Here is an 18,441-nt window from a genome sequence, read left to right on the forward strand (position 1 = left end):
TCGGGGGGCGGCCCCCAGGCCCACCTAGGGCTGTGGAAGCTGAGGTCAGACGCATGTGCCCCCTGGCGGGCACTGAGGGGAGAACACCTGGGTGCCCATCTCCCCATCTCCTTAGTTGTCTCCTAGGGCGTTCTTCAGTGGCCCCTCCAACCCTAACCAGGACGGAGGCTCACGAGGACACGGGGGGAAGCGGGGGTCCACACCGATGGACACAGTGTGTGTGAGTGGGGGAGGAGTGGTTCCCGGAGCAAACCAGGGTATAGGGGAGCTTGTCCGAAGGGACGGAGCAGTGTCCGCGCTGCTGGCAGAGGCGGGGAGCCGAGTGACACAGGAGCCTGTCAACGGTCACTGCGTGATGAGTGGGCGCAAGGCACTGGGGTCAGACCGCCCGGTTCACACCCACGGCCATGACCCAGTCGCTTCCCCTTTCGGAGCCTCAGTTTCTCCATCTGTGAACGGGGGTGGCAGCAGCGCTTGCCTCGTTGGGTGCGGTGGTAAGTGAGACGGTGGATGTCAGCACGGGACACAGGACTTGCTGTTCTCACAGGAACCCCGTCCTCAGGCCCCGCCCCCACTCCTCAGCTCCCCCTACTCCCTGCGGAGGTCCTCAGAACCCCCCTCTCCTCCCCCTCCCCCTCCCTCCCTGCTGAGGTCCTGCAGCTGCAGACGCTGTTTCTCCAGGCCTCTTTCCTCAGGAGGACAGCGGGCACAGGGACACGGCGCCCTGGCCGTGAGGAGGGCACCGTGACAAAGGCGTGTGCGGGCCGCTCACGCTGACAGTGCTCTGTGTCCGCGTTCACTGACCACTGGACTTCCGACTCACAGGCGTGGGCGGAGACCTCGGAGTACACGCTGGACATTCCCAGACGCTGCCAGCCACCCAGACCTGCCTCAGTTGTGGGGACGGTCCTGCCTCACAGGTCTCGGAAGGTGGAGCCAGCCTCTGGCTACAGATGCCCCACAGTCTAGCTGGCCACTTTCCTAGACCCGCTTGCAGCTAGGGCACGGAGTGTGGCCTGGGTCTTGTTGGTCAGATGCACCAGCACCTTCCTAGGGAAGGCACCAGGGTTTGGACCCCAGGACTCTGCACTGAGATGAGGACAAGGGGTAGGGGAGACAGCACCCTGACGAGGCTGCCCAGGGACTGCATTCAACAGTGAGCCGCACCCAGGCCCCTCCTCAACCACCTCTGCAAGGTCCCAGACCCATGGCCCCCGAGCTCATACCCCATCCTCAGCCACAGACTGGATTCCTCTCTTCGCAAACTGGGTTACCCCAGACCTATTGAAACCGGTATTCGGGGGTCCCCATGAATGGGTGGCCTCCCACAATTAACACTCTAGCAATGCCCATTTAAATCTGCTGCTTACAGATGTGAACACGGGAGCCCAGAGCGGGTGAGATCTAAGATCACGCGGCCAGGAAGCCACAGACTGACTTCAGAACCCCAGCCTCCAAGGCTCCTCCAAGGCCGGCCTCCGTAAGAGAGCAGTGCGCGAGCCACACCCAGGCCCTTAGGTGGGCCGGATGGAACCCACCTCCCCCTGGTCTCCAGGCGCAAGGATGAGGAAATGGTGCCCACGGCCTCCTGGCGATGGTGGGCGTCCAAGTCGGGCCTGGCCACAACAGAACCTGGGACTGCGGGGTGCACAACTCAATGACTTTATTACTCTCCATATGCCGAATTGTCTCCGCAGCGCCTCCCAGGAGCAGCCATCTGTCCATCAAACGCCTCCAGCCGCAGAGAGGAGCAAGGCCAAGAAGCCAACTAGCAGAGCCCGACCGTCCTGTGGGAACCACTGGCCCCTTCCCGTCCTCTCCCCCCTCCCCCAGACGGGGAGGGGTCTCCCTCCTTCAGCCCTTCTCCGGATCCAGGCTCCACTTCTGGGCTCCTGGGCCTCGGGCGTCCTTCCCGCCAGGGCGGGGAGGCAGGTGCGGAGGGAAGGGGAGGCGGGGCCTGTGGGCGCACCGAGTAGGGTGGGAGGGGCTGGGAGGGCTCTGAAGCCGTAACACGAGAGTGGGGAGGGGACAGAAAGAGCAAAAGAACAACGTGAGAGCCCGGGCCAGCAGAGGAGCCGGCGCAGGCACCGGAGGGGGCTGCGGGCCCGGGCAGCACCGAGGGCAGAGGGAGGCGGGCACTACCCCAGGGGCCAGGCCGGGAACGCGCCCCCGCCCCCGCCCCCCGGGCCCGCCGCCGCGCCAGCGCCGCCCGCCGCCCGGCCGTGGATGCGCTGGTGGCGCAGCACGTGCTCGCGGCGCCCGAAGCCCTTGCCGCACTGCCAGCAGGCGAACGGCCGCGCCCCCGAGTGCGTCTTGCGGTGGCGCACCAGGTGCTCGCGCCAATAGAACGTCTTGCCGCACTCGCAGCAGGCGTGCGGCTTCTCGCGCGCAGGCAGCGGGCGCAGGGCCGGCCCCGGGCCGCCGGGGTGCGTGCCGCGGTGGCGCCTCAGGTGCTCCTTGCGCCGGAAGGCCTTGCCGCACTCGGGGCAGGCGTGCGGCTTCTCGCCCGAGTGGCTCTGCCGGTGGCGCAGCAGGTGCGCAGGCTTCAGGGCGGCCTTGCCGCACTCGGGGCAGGAGGCGGTGCCCGGGGCCGCCGGCAAGACGGGCGGGCCGGGCGCAGGTGGGGCCGCCGGGGCCGGCGGAGGGCTGCCGGGCTCCTGCTTGTAGGGGCGCGCGGCCTGGGGGTCCCCCGTCGCCAGCACCTCAGCCCCGGGGACGGCATCTCCTGCCGGGCAGAGGCACAGGGTGAGGGCAGGTGGCTCCGCAGACGGCGGGGGCGGGGAGGGCAGGGGCAGGCCGGGGATGAAGGGCCCCCTGCTGGAGCGGGTGGGGAATGCTTAATGCCTGGAAACCAAGGGGCGGGAGAAGGGCTGACTGCAGGCTGCTTATTCACCCCCAGGAGCCCTGTACCCAGCACGGTGCTTGGTACACACCGCAGAGTCATCGCCAAATAAATGCACGGATGCATGGATATGAGGGAGGATGGGTGAATGGATGTGAAATTCGTGGTGTACAGAGGAGGGGCTTGATGGGTGAAGGCAGGTCAGCAGGTGGGTGGACGGAGGAGGAGGAGATGGGCAGATGAATGAATCCAAAGTACCAGGGTGTAGATGGATGGGTGGGGGGATGGATGGGAGGGGAAGTAAGGAGACAGATGAATGAATGAGCAGGGAGGCAGACTGATGGGTGAACAGTGGGTGAGGAGGGAGTAGACGGCTAGGTTAGTGGGGGGTGGTGGGGGGGATGGGGGGGTTGGTTGAGCGAGTTAGTGGGTGAGTGGGCAGGCTGACTGCTTGCCCCGGGAAGGGGGTGGGCAGCAGGCAGCGTCCGAATGGGTATCTGGGTGGACAGACAGATGGGTAAGTAAGCAGGTAAGTCAGGTGGACGAATGAACCTCATTTCCTTTCTCCCGGCTTTCAAACTGCTCTATGGTGTTCCAGGTAGATACGCAACCCGTTTCTATCCGACTTGCCTCACAAGCTTCCAGCTCACGACTCAACTTACAAAAAACAGTTCCAGCACAACTGAAGAGTCTGGTCCCCCTGTCCCACCCTTCCACGCCAACCACCAGGTCCCAAGTCGTGCTGTCCTGGCCTCCCCCCAGCCTGTGGAGTGGGTGCAGAGACACCTACTATCGGGCAGAAGCCCCAATCCCTATCTGGCTCTGGCCCTGACTTGTTGTGTGGCTTCAGGCAAGCTGCTTGAGTTCTCCTGGCCTCGGGTTGCTGCTGTTAGATCTCGGCTTCTGGAGAGCCGAGTGTGCCAGCTGGGCAGCCAAAGGTGACGTGGGCTTGGTGCACGGCAGTGTATTTAAAAATACAAAAAACGTTTAAAAATCAGGCAACATCCTAGAAATCTACACTTCTGTCTTCTCTTGAGGAAAAACCGTAGACGTTCCGTGCCCACGTTCCCATGTGGCAACGCAGGCTGCAGGAGACTGGCAGGACAGTGCCTATCACTCGCCAACAGCTGGTGCATGTCACCGGGCACCTGCTATCCTGACCCCCCACTCACTGTGCCCTCCATGGGGGCGTGTCTGACCCATCTCCAGCCCTGGTGCCCAGCTCAGGGCCTGGCACACGGCAGGGACACCACGAATGTTCACTGAACGAATAAATGGCAGGCAGGAGGAGAACACCTTCAGGGTAAGAGGGGAGCACAGTGTGAAAGGGGGGTAAGCTACTCACCTAAAGGCATCATCACACCATCTTCCTTTCCGACAGCCACCCCAGAGCCTTCCATCACATCCTGAGGTGCCCTCATTGCTGGTCCCTGAAACGAGAGATACGACACTCAGAACTGAGAGACCACAGCGATAGCCTCTACTTTTCTCCCCTGTGACCCCTGCTACATTCAGACAGTCATCAGGTCCTATCACAAGCTCCGGGGGAAGACGGCCACCAGGTCTCCTGCTGGCCACCATGTGAGGGACCCATCTGGGGAGTGGACCCTCCAGGCTCAGCCACAACCTGAGACACTTGTGCCAGATGTGCCCCAAATTCCTGACCCGTGGAAACTGTGTGGACAACAAATGTTTGTTGTTGCAAGCTGCCAAGTTTGGGGTGACTTGTATGTAGCAACAGACAACTGATGCACCTTCTTTAAATCCTGCCTTAGCTTTTTACTGCCCTTCGGGTAAAGTGCAAACTCCTTGACAAAATACACAAGAGAAACACATAAGCTACCTTTAAGTCAAGAAAAAAATAAAGTTTTTTTTTTCCATCAGAAGTGGATTTTTTTCCCAGCACAAGTGGTGGACTGCTTCTGAGCACGATGGTGCCAGCCAGGAACACCAAGGTTACCGAAAATGTCTCAGACTAATTTAGGTTCCTTTACGCTATTGTCAATGTTTCTCAAGCCCTTGCCCCCCAAGGAACAGATCAGAATCCTGGTGCTGATGCAGTTGACTACTGAGTTCCACACATCCAACCCTACCTCTCACGTTTTACTTCTTTCAAGTGTAACGCTTAGGATGGAAGTCAGCAATGCCTAAAATCTTTTTTTTTTTTTTTTTAAGTTTATTTTCAGAGAGAAACACAGAGAGTGAGAGAGCAAGCGGGGGAGGGGGAGAAAGAGAGAGGGAGAGAAAGAATTCCAAGCAGGCGCCAGTGTCAACACGGAGCCTGACGTGGGGCTCAAACACACCAACCATGAGATCACGACCTGGGCCAAAACCAAGAGCCGGCTGCTTCACTGACTGAGACACCCAGGTGCCCTAGTAATGTCTAAAATTCTCTCACCTAGCAAGAAGAGTCTTCAGGAAGCTTCTGAAGCCTTTCTCAAACGTGCGTGGTTTGGAATCTGTGACGCCTACGTTGCCTGGTGGTGGCAGGATGAATACTTTGTGTGGTCGCCTTTCTGCTCCGGCAGACTGAACTGGTTCCCGGCCACTGGTGCAGCTCAGGGTGTCATGGTGCTGCCATCCCGCTGCTTGCTGCTACTGTGGCCCATGAGGCCCGCACGCCCGGCCCCGCCTCTCGCCAGGGTCCTGCCTGGAACCCCACAGTAGAACGCTTTCGGTGCCGAGTGTGCCAGGCTCTCTCAAACCTCTACTCTTCGTTGTTCTCTGCCTGGAACCCACTCTTCGTCCCCTTTCCCCTGTCTACCTTCTACATGTCCTTCAGGACCTGGCGGAGCCCACATCCCTGCCATTACACGCAGGCTTAGGACCCTGTGTGACTTGGGAACAGGCCCTACCCTGGTCCCCAGCACACTGCACTTCACAACAGCTTTACTGAGACAGAACAGACGTACAATAAATGCACACGTTTAAAGCATACGATCAAGTGAGTTTCAACACGTGTACACGCGTGAAACCACCATCACAATCGGAATGGCGGACACATCTAGCAGCCCCTAAAAGTCTCCTTGTGCACATCTGTGATCTCTCCGCCTCCTCCCCATTACGCCTCAGCACCTGCTGGTGCGCTTCTCACCGCTACCAGGCAGTTTTCACGTTCTAGAACTTGACACAGAACCACACGATAATTAGGTACTTTTCTGGGGTGGGGGGGGAGTGGGCGGTTCCTGAAATATAATTATTTTGAGATTGGGGATACTGGCCCACAGTTTTCTTATCTTGTAAGCTCTTTGGTTTTGCATGTCAAGGTAATGCTGGCCCCGTAGAAGGAGCTGGGAAAGTTTTCGGAATGTTCTGGATGCTGCATTAATGGAATCTTGCAACACACGGTCCCTTTCGACCGACTTCTTCCCTTTCCCACGTTGTGTGTGTGACGGTCGCCCCAGCTGCATGGCTGCTTCCACTGCGCGTGGCTGAGTATTGCTCCATTGTGAAGCTGGATCACATGTGTTTATCTGTTCGGTGGGTCCCCACAGGGGTCGTTTCCGCTTTCTGGCTGTCACAGATGCCGCTGTCCTGCCATTGTTGACCACACAGAAGGGACGAGTTCCATGTGGACGACTCCCAGGAAGGGCACTCGTGGCTCACAGGGCGGCCCCGTGTCTAACCATCATGGGAACTGCAGACACCACGCCAAGCGAGTGAACAACGGACGTATCAAAGGGCAAAACCGTCTGCCTTCGCTCTGATAAAGGAGGGTTTCCTAAAAGGGGATGTTCTGACATAAGGGGGAACCGAAGCGTGGGGTCAGGGTTTGGCCCGTGACCGACTACGTCCATAGGTGCCTCCAGCCACACACCCACTTGTGGGACCCCGAGCAAGTTCCTGCCCCTCCAGGGTCGGTGCACAGGGGCTGAGGTGCACTCGGTCTCCCCGAGTCCGAGGGCACAATCTGGGGTACCACCTGCTCCCTGGCCCCCAGCGGGGCTCCTGCGGAGGTGCCCGCCCTCACTGGCCTCCACTGCGGCCGGGTCAGCACTGCCAGCAGGCTCCCCTGGCGGTTCTGGGGCCCGCACAGGCTGAACGCCCTTGCTTCCTCTGGAGGACCCTACGGATGTCCTGCGGCTCTGCTCTGGGCTCCCAGACAGCGGATGCTAGACCGTGCGGAGACCAAGCACCGTCCACAAGAAGATACCCAGGCAGACTAGCAGTGGGGATAAGGCTGACGCCCTGGGCCAGGCGTCGGGGGCTCAGTATCCGGCGTACAGCAGGGGTCAGAGCAGAATCTAAGCGAGGGCCTGCGGGTTCTTTTCCTCCCGCTGCCCCCTAACTGGCCATGTGGCCTCAGGCAGGTTGCTTGGCCTCTGTGGGACTCATACCTTCATCTGTGACAGAGGATACTGAGGCCCCAGGGCCACATGCAGAGACAGGGAGGCCGTGCTGACACTGGGATGTACGGGGACTTGTAGCCTCCAGAGAGGTGGAGATGAGGAGGAGCCATGAGGTGGTCAGCTGTGTCTATACGGCTGACCCCCAATAAAAACCGTGGATGGCAGTCTGGGGAGCCTCCCTGGTTGGCACGAGCAGGCGTCGTCCACACGGCGCCCCTGGGCGAGGAGCTTCACGGGCCCCGCCCGCGGGCCTCTCGCCTTTGCTAACTGGACTCCACGTCCTTCACTGAAACGCATCTGAAGTCCTGAGTCCTTCTCAGGAATTACGGAACCCAGGCTGGTCCTGGGGATCCCCAGACTTGCAGGTGGTGTCACAGCGAGGGCATCCTTGGGGGAACCCCTGAGGGCTGTGCACTGAGCCGCCTGGCAGTCAGGACCCCGGGGTGCACGTCCACACTTCCCATCCTGGCGCTCGTTCGTGTACTTACTTGAGCTCTACCGGGCGAAGGGTGGGGGGTGAGGGCCACGGGCCCTGCAGGCCACAGCAAGAAGGCAGGACGTCCGTCTCGCACGGATTTGGGGTCTGGCCCAAGTCCTGCTAAGCACTCAGATGCGTCGCCTCAGTGAGCCCCGCCAGCCACCCTGAGCCACGGCCACGACGCCCCCTCACCTTCCTGCCAGCCCCACAGGTCCATCTGCCGACCTTGGCTTTCACATCTGACAGTGGACCTGTGCTCTCTTCTCTGAAGCCTCAGGACTCCCCTGAGTGCTGACCTCTGAGGCACAGACTGGCGGGTGTTTCCTGTTGTGCTGATCACAGCTGGGCCTCCCCGCTCCTGCCCGCCCACCAGCTTTCCTCCGGGCTTCCCAGGCTGGCGGACGCCCAGCCCCTTGGCTACGGTGTGCCTGGACCGGACTCGGGTGACTGACAGCAGACAAGTCGGTCCAGCCCCATCCACCTCCGCATCACCTGCAGAATAGACCAGGCTCTCCCTCAACAGAGGTGACAGGAGACCTCACACCGCTGCCCACGTCAAATCTTCTCTCCCAGGACAGACGAGGGAGGCCGGGGAGGCTACTCATCCACTTGCTGGCAAGCACCTTTTGGAGCACCTACTATGCACCAGGCACTACTGAAAGCAGGGAAGCACTGGTAAACGAGACAAAGGCCCCTGCACCCTGGAGTCTATGTTCTGGCCATCAGACAAACCATAAAGAAGTAACGAGTTCCATAAGGCTGGCTTAGCCAGGTAGGGATTTCTTTCAGCCCCCGGAATGGGGGGGGGGGGGGCAGGCAGTCCTTAGAAGCGTGGAGTCTCGTACGTGGTTGCGGGGACGCCAAGTGAGAAGCCACTCAGGAAGCATTTTGGCAACTTGTTCTAAAATTACACACACTTGGGGCACATGCACCCCGATGTTTACAGAGCACTATCAACAAAAGCCAAATTATAGAAGGAGCCCAAATGTCCATCGGCGGATGAATAGATAAAGAGGATGTGGTGTATATACGCAATGGGATACTACTCGGAGATGAAAAAGAATGAAATCTTGCCATTTGCAACTATCTGGATAGAACTAGAGAGTATTATGCTAAGTGAAATAAGTCACAGAAAAACATATGGTATCACTCATATGTGTAATTTAAGAAACAAAAACCAGAACATATGGGAAGGGAAGGAAAATAAAATAAAAACAGAAACAGACCATAAAAGACTCTGAAATATAGAGAACAAGCTAGGGGTTGCTAGAGGGGAGGTGGGTGGGGGATGGGCTAAATGAGTGATGGGCACACAGGGCCCCAGGGTGACGGGGCCGTGAGGGCAGCACTTGGGGCCCTGGGGTGACTGCACGGCTCTGTGTCCTGACTGTGGCTGTGGTTACGATTAGCCACCGCGTGTTAACAGCAGAAAGAACCATATGCCCCCTGGAAATGTTAGAAACACACAGCGAAGGGGCGCCTGGGTGGCTCAGTCGGTTAGGCCTCCGACTTCAGCTCAGGTCGTGATCTCGCGGTCCGTGGGTTCGAGACCCGCGTCGGGCTCTGTGCCGACAGCTCAGAGCCTGGAGCCTGTTTCGGATTCTGTGTCTCCCTCTCTCTCTGACCCTCCCCCATTCATGCTCTGTCTCTCTCTGTCTCAAGAATAAATAAACGTTTAAAAAAAAAAAAAAAAAAAAGAAACACACAGCCAAAGCCACAGCCCCTCGCACTGTCACAACCGATTCAGCACCTGAGCGTGAGACCCTCCAAGAGTGTTTCTTGAAGATTCCACGTGCTCTAATGAGCGGCCAGGTCTGGAGACACAGCCGGACACCCGAGCACACACAACTCGTCCCGGCAGGCTCCGCCGAGGATGGGCACGGACCCACAGACCAGAGCAGCCCTAGTCCTGGGGGGGTTTCCCAGATGCCAGCTCTCCCTGCACCTCCCACAGCGTCACCGCAATGGCCTAACACCCTAGCGATAACCACTGTCCACAACTTTCACCTAAATGGTCGTGAGTCACACCGGAAGTGGGGCAAGGGCATCACAGGGACACTGTGGACAATTCAGCGCGATCATGTAAAATGGCATCACCCCAGAGCCCTGAGCCCTGGACGGCTCTGAGCCCGAGTCCTGCTGTCCTACCAGAACGGGAGAGAACACACAGAAGGGGCGGTGAAGACACCTGGGCACACAGGGAGGCCTCCTCCAAGCGGAGGCCTCCTCCAAGTGGAGGGTCATCAGGAACCACGACTCCACGAGAATCGAGGACCCCCCACTTCCTTGTGCACACACCTGCCTCTGGCCAGGCACAGCAGTGCCCCTGACGACGTCCACACCCTGATCCTAATCCCAGAGCTCGTGACTCTGTGACTTCACGTGTCAAAAGGGCTGGGACACTGAGGATGTGACTGACTTAAGGATCCTGATGTGTGGGGACAACCCCAGATCATCCCGACGGGCCCCATGTCATCATGGGAGTGTTCTGTGTGAAAGTGGGATAGCTTAGGGTCAGGAGGGGATGTGACCTTGGAAGCAAAGGTCAAGTGAGGCACTCTGCAGACAGAGGAAGGGGAAGAAGGCCACGAGCCACAGCACGTGGGCGCCCCGGAAGCTGGGAGAGGCAGGAGACGGATGCCCTCCTGGGGCCTCCTTCTGGGGGCGGACCCCTCCCGCCCCGGACTCCCCCGGGACCTCCCTCTGGGGCTTCTGGGGATGGATTCCACCCCACTCCTCCACCTGCTTCTGGGGGCGGATCCCCCCTCCCCCTGGGCCTCCTTTTGGGGACAGATCCCCACCCCTGGGCCTCCTTCTGGGGACGGATGCCCCCAGCCTCCTTATGGGGACGGATCCCCACCCCCCCCGCCCTGGAGCCTCCTTCTGGGGACAGATCCCCCCCACTTCCTTCTGGGAATGGACCCCCCCCACCCGCCGGAGCCTCCTTCTGGGGGCGGATCCCTTCCCCCCACCCACCCAGCCTCCTTCTGGGGACAGATCCCCCCCACCCTGAAGCCTCCTTCTGGGGATGGATTCCCCCCGGAGCCTCCTTCTCGAAGGAGCACAGCCCACACCCTGGTTTCAACCAGCGAGATCCGAGTCAGACCGCTGACCTCCAGAACCCTGAGTGGGTAAGTCTGCATCGTCTTTAAGGCACGGGGTCTGCAGGAATTTGTTACGGAGGCAGCAAGAAGAAACACACAAGCAACCCTGGGACACAATGACCCAGAGAAGCCGCCTGAGGGGAGGAAACGGAGGGGTGAGGCTCGTCCCAGGGAAGGGTGGACAGGGTATCAGAGATGCAGGAAGACACAAAGGACCACAACTGCGTCCCTGGCAGCCGACAGTGCCCCACAGACGCTCGCCACGACATCCTGCCATCTTTCCAACTCTTCATTCCCCCTGTCCACCGGCCTCTGACCCGCCAGCCTCTGTGCCGGCCTGGGCTGGGCTCCAGCTGCTCCCTCGTCTTGGCTGCTCTCCTCCTGGTCTCTGCACGGCGGGTCGCTGCGCACCACGCGGCCACATGTGGCTGCTGAGCACCCGGAAAGGTGCCAAGTGCCACGTGCCCAGAGGGTCACAACCTGGCTATGCTAAGCTCAACCAAGTCACCTATCAGGATTAAACCGACTGGTTTCTCTTCAGCTCTCCCAACCTGCTCCTAGAAGGCGCTCTTAGGCCCTCCCAACGTGCTCCTAGAAGGCTCTCTTCGGCCCTCCCGATGTGCTCCTAGAAGGCTCTCTTCGGCCCTCCCGATGTGCTCCTAGAAGGCTCTCTTCGGCTCTCCCAACCTGCTCCTAGAAGGCTCTCTTTGGCCCTCCCGACGTGCTCCTAGAAGGCTCTCTTTGGTCCTCCCGACGTGCTCCTAGAAGGCTCTCTTTGGCCCTCCCGATGTGCTCCTAGAAGGCTCTCTTCGGCTCTCCCAACCTGCTCCTAGAAGGCTCTCTTCGGCTCTCCCAACCTGCTCCTAGAAGGCTCTCTTTGGCCCTCCCGATGTGCTCCTAGAAGGCTCTCTTCGGCTCTCCCAACCTGCTCCTAGAAGGCTCTCTTTGGCCCTCCCAACGTGCTCCTAGAAGGGTCTCTTCAGCTCTCCCAACCTGCTCCTAGAAGGCTCTCTTTGGCCCTCCCGATGTGCTCCTAGAAGGCTCTCTTTGGCCCTCCCGATGTGCTACTAAAAGGCTCAGGATCCCAGAACTGGCCTGAGTCCTACTTCTCACTGGACAGCACTGCTCTGAACCAGGAACTGGCAGGCTTTTCCTGCAGTGGCCGGAGTAGTGGATCTTGGCTGTGCTGGCCCCCCGGCCTGTGTCCCCACTGCCTCACCTTGCCCTTGTGGTGAAGGCGGCCACTGGCAATGCGCAGGACAGGCAGGGCTGTGCGTCCAGAGAGGTCCAGGATGGGTGGGGGCAGGGCTGGCCCACTGGCCAGTTGGGCGACCCCTGCATTTACTAAAGGGTGCAGCCTCACCCAAAGGGATGGCTGACCTTTGTCCTCAACCACCACCAGGAAGTGACCTCCAAGCCCCTGGGGCATCCTACCTGCCTGGGGGCCTGGGCCACACCAGCGGGTCCAACAATACGAGGTACAACGGTGACTTTCAGACGGTGACTTTCAGACGCTGCACCTGCTCCCTGCAGGGGGGCTGGAGAGCGAGGTGGGTCGTGCCTGTAGCCCCAGTAAGCACTGGGGGCACCACCATGGCTCAGGGAGCCACCCCCCACTCCAGCCAGCCAGACTGCACACACGTGGTCATATAATGTTGCCGGTAGGAGTCAGCTGCCCTCATGCCGTGTGAGGGGGCGGTGGGAGGCTCCTTGTGAGTGGGGCTCCTCCAGACCCCACCCCTGCATCTCTCCTCACCTGGACCCACCCCTGCATCCTCCCACTGCCCAGACCCCGCCCTTGCGCCTCCCGCCTCTGCTGAAGCTGCATCCTGTCCTCCTGCCAACGTGAGCAGCATCACCACCACGGTAAACAAGACGGCTTTCACGGAGTCCTCCTCCTGACTCACTCCACATGGGTCTCTGGGAGACCCCAAAGCGGCACGACGGTCCGCCGGCAGGGTGGTCTCAGGGACCACCCCCCTGCACTGCTCTCCACGCCGGACTCTCTCTGCCCCACGGCCAGCCGCCCCGGTGCTTGCCTGGTGTGCTTGCTGACGCATGAAGCGTCACTCCTACCCGCTGAGACCAGCCTCCTTCTGTAGGTCTGCAGGGGCGAGGCGGGAGGGAGGCCAGTCTCTGAGCCAGCCGGCGCGCGCAGAGGTGGCGGCCGAGGGGCGCGCGTGCGAGCAGCCCCCCCCCCCCCCCCCCCTTCCCGCCCGTGGCTCACCCAGAGCTCCTCCAGCAGGGCCACGGCGTCCTCCCCGCTCTGGGGCCGGCGGCTGCACACCCAGGCCTGGATGTCGGCGGGCAGGGCGCTCAGGAACTGCTCCAGCACCAGCAGCTCCAGCATCTGCTCCTTGGTGTGCACCTCGGGCCGCAGCCAGTCCCGGCACAGTGCTCGCAGCAGGCCCAGCGCCTCGCGGGGGCCCGGCGCGTCTCCCAGGTGGAAGTGGCGGAAGCGGTGCCACGGGGAGTCCAGGGCCAGGCCCTCGGCAGCCTGGCCTTCCTGCTTCACGGGCTGGGGACACGGGCCCTCCATGGGGTCGCGAGCCCCGCAGGGACAGCGGGCCTGTGGGGAGGGAAGTGCGCGCGGTGAGAGCTGGGCCCACGATGCTAGAAACCGCCGCCTCCTCCCACCGTCACCGTGAGGGGGGCACCCCCAGGAGCCCAGTGACCTGCAGTGAGGGGCGGCGTCTCTCTGTGACTCAGTCTCCCCTATCTTGCTCGGCGGAGGGCCTGCGGGGGAAGGTGCCTGGGGGCTGTGGCACCCAGTGCCCCGCACACAACAGGTGCCCAAGGAATGGACATTCGGGTCCCGGTCCTGGGACACAACAGGCTCAGACCCTGGCTCTGCCCTCCCTGCGGGGTGACCGTGGGCACTGCGGTCTCTTCCCCCCAGTTCAAGTGAGCAGAGCGGGGCACCATCGAGAGCGCCACCATCATCATAACGGCTCGCCCGCATGACGCACAAACCCCACCATCCCCAGCGTCCCCAACGGCAGCTGCTTCGGGACGCCTACTGCAAAGCCACCCCCAAATCGTCACGCTGAAGCTCTAACCCCAGCACAACATCCGGATGTGGGATGTGGGGAATGGGTCAGTCGTGGGGGGGGGGGGGTCTAATGTGTGCGGTGACCGTGCCTCCTGCTAGAAGCCGTGAGAGCCGCGATCCCCAGAGTTCTCGTCACAAGAAACAAGTCAGCCAACGAGAGGTGACGGACGTCAGCGGAACCGACTGTGGCGAGCGCATCGCAACGTCTACACACGTCATCGCATCACCACCTTGCGCGTCAATCACACCTCAATACAACTGGGGAAAGACAGGAAGTCACGAGGATGAGGTCCACATCCAACAGGATCGGTGGCCTTGGCGGAAGAGAAATCCCCACCACCTGCCCTGTGAGAACAAAACCAGGCTGCCGTCCGCAGTCAGGAAGAGGGTTCTCCCCAGACACCCAGTCTGCCAGCACCTGACCTTGGACTCTGGCCCCAGAACCGAGACAGACAGATGTCTGCTGTTAAAGCCCCCAGCCAGTGAGGGAGCGGAGGAATACACGGATGGGCCCCCAAGCACATCCACGAATTGGGAAACGTGGCAGACTGCAGGAGTTCACCCATGTCCATCGTCCCCTTCTCCTCTGTGTGGTCCCCCACTTCTGCTTTCCCCTTCCTGAGGGAGGGAACCCAGACGTGACCCCGGGAAACAGCTGGAAATGTCTGGAGAGTTTTCACTGTTGGTTGGGGGAGGGGAACAGTGCCTCTGGCGTCCAGCAGGCAGAGGCCAGGGATGCTGCTAGGTGTCCTAGAGCACACACGAGAGCCCCATGGCACAGAATGGTCCAGTGCCAAGGCCGAGAGACCCCGGCTAGGGAGAGAGGTCCTCGCCTGGTCCGGGGACCCCTGGGTCTTGGCAGGTCAGAAGGATTTCATCACAAAAGACACTGCCCGTTTTACTCCCGTTCTCTGGGTGTGCCGTGGGGTCTTCAGAGGCTGCATGGACACGGGCTGTGAGCGGCTGAGCTGAGGTAGTCCCCTGGATAGCCTGAGTGCAAAGCCCTGATGCTTAACCACTACACCACCGACCACAGGCATCATCTCATTGCTGGGTCGGCTGTCACAGCCCCCGCAGCATCTCCCTGCTCCTGAGAGTGTCGCTGTAGTTGCAAATCACCACAACACTCAGGAAGGGGTTTTTTCCTTAATAGAAATCACGTTGTGACACTTCCCCGCTCCAAACCTGCTGACTGCTTCCTCGCCTACTTTTCTGATTTCTTCCTTCTATCCCTGGCTCTCTATACTCAGCCACACTGCCTCCCTGATTATCTTCTTGGACCTAAGGCAAGTCCTATCCCAGGGCCTTTGTACCTATTTTCTCCTTCCTAACCCTTGCTCAGCCGGCTCCTTCTCATATTTGAGGCCTCCTTGTGATTCCCCCCCCCCCCCCACTGGAGAGTCTCCTCAAATCATCCGATTTGCACAGCATCCACACACCATTCCCTGCAGTTACCTTTCCCTTTAGTAATTCCCTTTTAGCGTTTAACAAGATGGGCTGTCGTGTTTGTATGCTGTTTTCCCTCACAAGAGTTGAGAGCAAGAGAGCCCAGGAGAGCCCAGCATGCTGGCTGGCACTCAAAGGAAATGTACAGGATGATCTTTCCTCTGAAAGGAGTATTATGGCCCCCGTTTCACAAGTGGAGAGAGTGAAGTTACTCAGCTAGTAAGAGGCAGAGCTCAGGCTCTGCAGGACCACCTCCTGCCTACCCATCCCTCCATCTAAGCACTGACTGGGCCTGGGAGAGGTAGGGTAGGGTTTCCAGAACACCTGGGCCAGAGCTGAGTCTCGAAGGGTGCACAGAAGCCTCTGTACTGTGACAAACACCCTCCCCCCCACCCCCAAAGGGAGTGGAATCTGACCTGAGGGAGCCAGGCCCCAGCACCAAGTGGCAGGGCCCTGCAGTCATAGGTCATGGGTAGCCACGTTCCCATAGCTGTCCACGCTGAGTTTCTCACAGCAGGGCCAGCGGGACCCTTCTCTGGGTCCCGGGGTCACCACCCTGAGAAAGCACATACTAAGTGCTAAGCAAGTTCATGCCACCCTGTAAACCAATCCTTACCACCCACTGAGGGTCCAGTGCCTCCTGCCACCGCTACAAAAGCATCTGTGACACTGTTGTCTGTGTCCAAGGAGTATCGTCCCGCCCGACCAGGCACCCTGGAGGCCTTGGGAGACAGCCACTGAGTGGCCTCTGTCTCACACTGCTCCCACCCCACCGTCCCAACAGCCCTGTGAGCTGGGTACCATGGTGAGCAGGAGAAATGAACACTTACAGGCAGTTTTCAAACCTGGAACCGTTCTGACTCCAGAGTCCCAGCACCTCTGCACAGCACGTTTGGCTAGCTGAATGCTGAAAAGATGGGCTCTGGACCTTGGCTGCGTGCCCCACTGTGTGACCTTGGACACATGGGCTTCACTTCTGCACCTGCACTTGGACACAGGACTCGTGTAACAGCTTCTTCCCCACAGGGGTTGCTGGGAACCTGAACTAGAAGCGGCCCAGCTCCTAGTACACTTGAGGGTTTCCAGACCTCAGCACCAGTCATATCCGGGGCCAGATAATTCCACGTTGTGGCAGCCGCCCCACGCAACGTAACGTGTTTATCGACATCCCTGGCCTCTTCCCCCAGATGCCAGTGGCTATCTCCCCAACTGCGACAACCAGAAATGTTTCCAGATATTGCCACATGTCCCTGGGAGGCAAACTCGACCCCGGTGGAGAGCCACAGGTCCACTGGACAAATATTTACTCAGAGCACAAGGGCCCTGCAGCAAATCCCAGTTCAGCCACCTACCAGCCATCTGCCCTTGGACGAGATACAACAGCACCTTTTACACGGACTCTCCACAGCCCAGGCTGTACAATGGGGAGAAAAATCAAACCAATCCCAGACCGCAGGAGGAATTCAAGATACAAGGACAACAAAGACGCTGAGAATAGCACAAGGCTCTATGCAAGTCCTCAACTGGAGTCAGAGCTGAAATTCCTGCTACTTTGTGGAGTGCTAGGGGGCACCGCTATTAACCAAACACGCATTAAAATCCAACTCTAAACGGGAACAGGAGACGCAAGAGGGCGACTGGAGGGGGGCGAGAAGGGGCAGTTTCAGGTGGCAACAGCAGCAAACGCAGCCTCGAGGCATCTTGCACCCACTAACCAACTTCCTCCCCTGAGCACTGCCACAGAGGTGGGCGCTCCAGTCCACAGGGAGCGCAGCGAGGGGACCCACCTTGTCCCGGGGACTCGCAGAACTCCTGGGAGCGCGTGTGCGCGCGCTCGAGGTCGAGGCAAAATGAACCACCTGCACCCCTCCAGAGGGGCGGGCCCCCGAGCCCCCGGCCCCACCCCTGGGGGGGCCCTCCCCCTTCCCGGCCCCTCCCCCCTCCCTCGGCGGCTCACTTGCCTCTGCGTTCCCCACCTCCAGGGGCCACAGCCCCCTCCCACTTCCCGGCCCTCCCCCAGCCCCTCCCCCCCGCCCGTGCCCTCTCCCATCCCCCTCGCCCACCTCCCGCTTTACTCGCTCCCCGTCTTCTCCCCTCCGCCCCCCCGCTCCCCATCCCTCCCTCCTCCGGCCTCCAGCCCCCCTCTCCCCAAAGCGCGTCCAACCACCCCTCCCAGCCCCCCTTCCCCCCTCGCTCACCTCACTCTCCCAGACGAGGCCCCCCAAGCCCCCTCACCTCTTCGCACATGCGCACAAAGCTCACGGGGACTCCATGCCCCGGCAGGCTTTGCGCCAACTCATCCGTTCCCCCCTCCCCCAACTCTCCGAGACCGAGTAGTCCGTTCCAGCCCACACCACCGCCTTACAGGCCTCACCCAGAACTACACTTCCCAGGAAGCATCGCGGCAAGGGACGCGTCCCGTTGGACCCTCGCAGTGGCGTCCCTCGCACGCGTGTCTCCGAATGGCTCTAACGGCACCAGAACTACACTTCCCAAGGTGCATTGAGCACCGCCAGCGGCCTATCAGCCCTCGCAAACAAGGCCTCTCAGCGCGCCGGGCTTTGGACTACATTTCCCAGAATGTACATAGGGCCTCCCATTGGCTCGCGCGCGAGCCCGTGCATGCGAAGACGTGCCGGCGGGGTAGGCGGTGGGAGGGAAAGGGAGGAGCGTTGGCGGCGCTGTCCTGAGTGGGGGAGGTTTTGTGCTGGGAGCTCGGGAGTGAAATCCTCTGGCGATCTGGGCGATAAGAGAGGAGGGCCCCCGCCAGAGTTCTGCGCCTGTCTGGCCTGCGGGTTGTCTCCTTGACAATGGGTCGCGTTTCCTCCCCTATAGTACCCGGCGGCGCTGACCAGGTTGGAGGTAGACGTGCTCGGCCCGGGGGCGCCCTGGGCCCTCTGGTTCGGCTCCTCTGGCGCAAGCCTCAGTGCTTCAGACTTCAGTGTCCTCTCCTGCGTGAGTCGGGAGAGGAGGCTTCCTGCCACACGTCCATGGCGTGCCCCCATCGGATAGGGCAACTGCCTCAGTTTCCCCATCTCGGAACCGGAAGAAAAAGTGGTTCTTGGAGCGGGAGGAAATCTTAAGAGATGGGTCGAAGCTTCGTATCCAGACGGATCCAGGCCTGGGGACGCTCACACGAGCCTTGGGGGCCCTGGGACCAGAGCCAGACG

General features: G+C 60.5%; 1 protein-coding gene across 4 annotated transcripts; it reads right to left on the reverse strand.

The window, feature by feature from the left end:
• Nucleotides 1–1,646: 1,646 nt before the first annotated feature.
• On the reverse strand, nt 1,647–17,744 carry ZNF444 (zinc finger protein 444). 4 transcript variants are annotated; one of them, XM_058707510.1, is made up of 4 exons: nt 17,646–17,744; nt 13,001–13,342; nt 4,188–4,272; nt 1,647–2,725 (listed from the first exon to the last, which is right to left on the reverse strand). In XM_058707510.1, the coding sequence occupies exons 2-4, from the start codon at nt 13,310–13,312 to the stop codon at nt 2,139–2,141; spliced, it is 984 nt and encodes a 327-aa protein (XP_058563493.1). In that variant the 5' UTR covers nt 13,313–13,342; nt 17,646–17,744; the 3' UTR covers nt 1,647–2,138. The 4 variants fall into 4 exon arrangements, with proteins under 4 accessions (XP_058563493.1, XP_058563491.1, XP_058563492.1 ...); XM_058707508.1 differs by lacking the exon at nt 17,646–17,744 and adding an exon at nt 17,507–17,639; XM_058707509.1 differs by lacking the exon at nt 17,646–17,744 and adding an exon at nt 17,470–17,581.
• Between the last annotated feature and the right edge of the window lie 697 nt (nt 17,745–18,441).

The sequence above is a fragment of the Neofelis nebulosa genome, chromosome 17 (genome assembly GCF_028018385.1).
Source record: "Neofelis nebulosa isolate mNeoNeb1 chromosome 17, mNeoNeb1.pri, whole genome shotgun sequence".
Lineage (NCBI taxonomy): Eukaryota > Metazoa > Chordata > Mammalia > Carnivora > Felidae > Neofelis > Neofelis nebulosa.